We start from the raw sequence: 6,000 nt of genomic DNA on the forward strand, positions 1-6,000 counted from the left end.
CTCATTACCCAGAAGCATTTTATTTTGCAAAAGCTTTCAATTTCACTGGAAGATTTTGATATCCGATCAGTCCGAAATATATTTACTAACTTAGATACCAATGTTCAGAAAGTAACAGTTTAAACACCTTAGTGTTGTGAAAGCAAGGCATAGAGTAGAGCTAGATGTTGAGAAATAGGAGAAGGAAGAAATATGGAAATAGTCGAGAGGAGGATAAATATAATGAAGAAATTAGTTACGCCCCTTTATGTTCTCAATAATAATCCCAACAAACCTGGTGTTTTGGCTTTCATAGCCACTGGTAGTGCCCAAGAAAAGCAACAAAAATATACTGGACATAGTTCAATTGACCACATTTGTTTAGTCCAATTTTCTAACCTCATTCTTTGTTTAGAAATCAATGCCAATACCCTGAGCAAAAACTCACTATATCAAACACAAACAACAAGCTTGTTATATGCACGTTAGCAAATGCTTACAGATTTACAAAACACATTAGAACAATATTGAATCAAATTGTGTTGACTCTTTTAACCAAATATGGATACATACATACATACATAAATACATACATACATACACACACACACACACACACACACACATATATATATATATATACACACATATATAAATATATATACATATATATGTATATAAAAACATGCATACACACACGCACACATATATATATATGTATATACATATATATATATATATATATATATATATATATATATATATATATATATATATATATATATATATATATATATATATATATATATATATATATATATATACATATATACATGTATATATATACACACATATATATATATATACATATAAATACATATATAAATACATAACTAAATTAAATAATAAGGGTAAAAATTGATATTTAGATTAATATCAATTTAAACCAGTGGCCTAGCATATTGAAAAAATCGGAAGTTTCAGAAAATTATTTTACATAACAAAAGGAATGACCACTAGGTGGACTCCCAATATGCTAATAGCATCTTAGGAGTCCGCCTAGTGGTCATTCCTTTTATATGTATGTATATAGATGCATATATATATATATATATCTCTCTCTCTCTCTCTCTCTCTCTCTCTCTCTCTCTCTCTCTCTATATATATATATATATATATATATATATATATATATATATATGTATATATATATATATATACATATATTAATAGTAATGGTAAGACAACAAAAAAATGAAAGAGACCTCGATATTATATATATATATATATATATATATATATATATATATATATATATATATATATATATATATATATACATATATTAATAGTAATGGTAAGACAACAAAAGAATGAAAGAGACCTCGATATTATTCCATGCTAGCATGGAAAGCGGACGTTAAACGATGATGATGATGATGATGATATATATACATATATACATATATATATACATATATATATGTATATGCATATATAAATTATATATATCTATATATATCGATCTATATATATATATACATATATATATATGCGTGTGTGTGTATGTATATACGTACATACATATACACATATGTATGTGTATATATATGTATGTCTGTATACACACACACACACACACACACACACACATATATATATATATGCGTGTGTGTGTATGTATATACGTCCATACTTATGCACGCGCGTGTGTGTGTGTGTGCAACTTCCTTAAATCCTTAACAAGTATTCTCTTTACCCGAATTAGAGTAGTGATGAAGAGCAATCACATATTACCAATTTACCGCAATCGAGGAATATTCAGTTACTGCATTTTGATTTAGATGATGATGGGAAAATTAATATATGATGGTAATCACAATAAGATGACAATATTTACAGACATGGTGAAAAAATAGGAATTATTTCCGGATAACTATTACCAATAACAAAAAAAAAAAAATATATATATGAAGAAAAAATAAATGTCAATTCAGCAGAAATATTCTCTGAAATGTATATTCTATACTGCGTTTGTTATTGGTTTTAGTAACTGGAATGCAGTAATGCTGGTGTTTTGTCTTCATGGTTTTAGAACTTGTTTCCAAATAGTGTGAGTATAAATATATATATATATATATATATATATATATATATATATATATATATACAAAAATGAGTCTATAACCAGTGTGGGTTAGAAAGCTTGTTAAATATGAAACAATTTCAGTGATCAAATTGCTAGTGTTGTTGTTGTTATTGTTGCAATTGCTTAGCACAAGGTCAAAGCGAGTAGAGGGGCTCCAACCATGGTCTCTTCATGTGTTCATGCGTAAGCATGACTATGTTATTTAATTTGTCCTTAATGCCAATGTATAATTACTGTGAGAAGTGAATGATTCAGCATATTGAAGAAATTTAAGTCTAATAAACACATTGAATTGGAGCAGACTTGACTGCTATTATGAAGCGATCGAGTATGTACGCTTATTCGAATAGTGACTCCAAAGTTTCGGCTTGATGGGCTCGTCAGGTCATCTGACGAAGCAGGTGAGCCGAAACGTCGAAGTCACTGTCAAATATTTCCTTGTAAAAGAAATGTACACCACAAAAAGTATTTAGTAAATCTTCAGTTTAATGTTGAATTGTTTTTATATACAACTTCACATAAACACATGCAGTAACATACATATATTGGAAGATGGGTTTGTGTGTTCATGTGTTTGGTTATACAGGTACATGTGTTAGTATTTTTGTTATGCGTATATAGTCTAGTTAATGTTGTTCACTGAATATGTATAATATATTTTAGAAATGAGTGAGAAAAATAAAATAACAAAAGCAACAAAATAGAAAAAGGGGACATTTTAAAAATATTCTTTAGTCGTTATTTAATAGATTCTGACGTTGTTATATACATGCATAATATGCGGATATATATGTATAATATATAAGTGTTTTGTGTATATTAGGAATATATTGGAAAGAATATATATATTATTTCCATTTGCTTGAATGTGCGAATATATTTATACAGTTGCTTTATACAGTAGTTCATAATAATTTGAAATATTATAACATTTCCACAAAATACATGAAAAAATCGCAAACAAATAATTTAGAACAGAATTTTGAACAGCAGGGAATAAAGAATTATAAAAGATTATTTGAAAATATTAAATAAAAGAATGAAAAAGTATAAAATAAGTAAAGCGAAGCGAAATAAAAATCTAGTTTTAAGAAGGAAAAAAATTTAAATGTTTGGAATGAGTTATATCCAGCAGATTATTCACAATTATATCTGTTTAAAATGAAAGCAATCTAATTAATCTTATTGTTACCAATAAGAGAGTTCTAATCATGCAGCAATAGTCTTGATGAAGAGGCTGAAACATATATGCACCGTTTTGTAATACACATCGTCTAATAATTAAAATTATATTAAATTGCCAAGACTTTCATGTTTCAGACGAAATATTCTTTGAAATGCTTCAATAGATATTAGTTCGTATATAAAGAAGTACGAGGAGAATAATGAACGCAACTAGTAAGCATTGTTTTCCAAATATTTAATAAAACTTATAATAATCATGTCGAAATTTTTTCTGAATGATCAAAAACGTAGCTTTAAGATTTGCCTTGAATACGTGTAACGTTTTTTCATCCCTTGCGGTACGTGCTTCGTGTTGCATAACTTTATTTTCTGCACATCAATATTTTTGTATTGGGATTTATCATAAGAAGTCAATTCAACTTGATAACGATGGAAATGATGCCATATACATTCGTGACATTAGTGATATAAATTTTATGAGTTTTCAGACATCAATATTTCATCAATATTATTTTATACAAACATGTATCGTATCTATATCCATATCTATATCTGCCGAAAAAAATAACACTGATTCATTTTGTTTCTTAATTCTAACAACCTGAAATATTATCTGAAGGAAAATAATAAAATGAAAACTGTAGACTAGAGAAAGAATGGGTATTGTATTTCAAAGTATATTTTGACGTTCATGAAAGATTGATAAATAACCATGCGTATTTCTCTTATTTGGATACCGGCAAATAAGACTAACATACTAATTTTTTAATGTACACACACACACACACACACACACACATATATATATATATATATATATATATATAAATATTTATTCATATAATTATATTTGTATATATTTGTATTAAAATATGCAAATCGTAATATTTATTTAATATATTAATATTAATACATTAATTAATTAGGCAATACGCATGATTTCATGCGTTTCAGTTTGATGACAGCGTCATGTGTATCTAAATGTTTCAAACACATTCATATCCTTTTAGATGTCTAAAATATATTTTAAATGTATTTTAAATATTCTTATTGTAAACACTTTTAATATTATAACGTAAAAGATGCTTGTAGCAATGAGATTAAAATTACATAGTTACATAATAATTGCATGAAGAAAATTACATGGCATTGTTTAGTTAGCATTACAAACATGGTGGTGTTTCATTGTTTCAAGCTCTTCTGATACCCACAGACACACACACACACGCACACACACATAAGTATATACATATACACATATATACATATACATATATATACATATATGTATATATATGTATATATATATATAAATGTTTATGTATATATGTACATTCGTAAGTATGGAAATATGTATTAGGAAAGGAAATCAAACAAGAATTGAAGCTTGGCTGCGTGAGATTATTAATGTACTCACTCTTCCTCCGAGAATTCCCTGTAAAATGAAACCAACAATTTGAATTGTTCAGACTAGTCTTGAAAGATGATATTAAAATGTAATTTAAAGAAGGCATCGTTCCACGTTTCCTTTGACTATTATTATGACAATTTTTTTTTTCATGAACATAAAATCAACAAAACAGGAAAATTATGTTTGGATGGTTTGAAAATTTACATAAACATTTTTGTTGACATGCAAACATATCAAAGTAGATTATCACAACTTGAGAGACAAGCAATATTTCAAAACACATAGCAATTTCCTATAAATTTATAACTGAAAAATTGTGGAGCACGAAAGCTGTGATTTATCACTGAAACGAAATACCACGTAATGGTCTTTATGCCTTTACTAATAGCATTATTGATGAAAACCAAGTAATTCTCTATAGCTGTGGGGTGGGTACAATGCCAATACAAATTAATTAATCAACAATATTTTAATTTCTATTAATGAACTTTAATATTCCTTTTAAAATAATGAGAAGTCAAGAATTGAATTCTGATAAAAATCTACAACGATTTATAACTTAAACTTTGTGGAACATTAAAATTAATATTCATGATTAATACAGCAGAAAAAAAACCTTCCTAACATTAAATACTGTTAAATTGTATGAAATATGAGCAATGACATAAATATGTTCTGAAGATATGCGAGACGATACTACAGGAAATCGTCTTGCAGGATTTTTTCCAGTTTCATTAAATATCTCTAATAAATTACTTTCAGTACTGAGTTCATATCTGTTGTTCTCTGTACTTTAGTATAATTTTTTCTATTATTATTATGAAGCAAAATGCTTAGTGGCAGTTCGTCTGTCATTATGTTATAAGTTCAAATGCAGCAGAGGTCGACTTTGCCTTTCATTCTTTCGGGGTAGATAAAATAAGTACCAGTTGAACACTGGGTTCAATGTAATCGACTTACTCCTTCCTCCTTCCTCTAAAACTGCTGGATTTGTGCTAAAATTTGAAGCCATTATTATTATCATCGTCATGATGATGATGATCATCATCATTATTATTATCATTATTATTATTATTAGTATGATGATGATGAAACAAAATGCTTAGCGGCATTTCATCCGTCTTTAAGTTATGAGTTCAAATGCCACCGAGGTGGACTTTGCATTTCATATTTTCGAAGTCGATAAAATACGTACCAGTTAAGCACTCGAGTCAATATAGTCGACTAGCCCTTCCTGCCAACACTTTCAGGCCTTGTGCTTTGAGTAGAAAAGATT

The 6,000-nt window shown here is 27.8% G+C and overlaps 1 protein-coding gene across 18 annotated transcripts in view; it reads right to left on the bottom strand.

Moving 5' to 3' along the window:
• LOC106879147 (voltage-gated inwardly rectifying potassium channel KCNH7) overlaps window positions 1-6,000 on the bottom strand; it is a 661,705-nt gene that overhangs the window by 132,499 nt on the left and 523,206 nt on the right. For 13 of the 18 annotated variants that reach the window (XR_016243164.1, XM_052970719.2, XM_052970716.2 and 10 more), the window contains one exon: window positions 4,731-4,748. The exons of the other annotated variants lie outside the window; for them this stretch is intronic. Coding sequence is in view for 12 of the 13 variants with exons in the window: in XM_052970719.2 (XP_052826679.1) it covers window positions 4,731-4,748 (18 nt within the window). In the remaining variant the exon portion in view is untranslated. The remainder of the gene's footprint in view (window positions 1-4,730; window positions 4,749-6,000) is intronic. 18 annotated transcript variants of the gene reach the window in all.

The sequence above is a fragment of the Octopus bimaculoides genome, chromosome 9, assembly GCF_046866305.1.
Source record: "Octopus bimaculoides isolate indiv1 chromosome 9, ASM4686630v1, whole genome shotgun sequence".
Classification (NCBI taxonomy): Eukaryota; Metazoa; Mollusca; class Cephalopoda; order Octopoda; family Octopodidae; genus Octopus; species Octopus bimaculoides.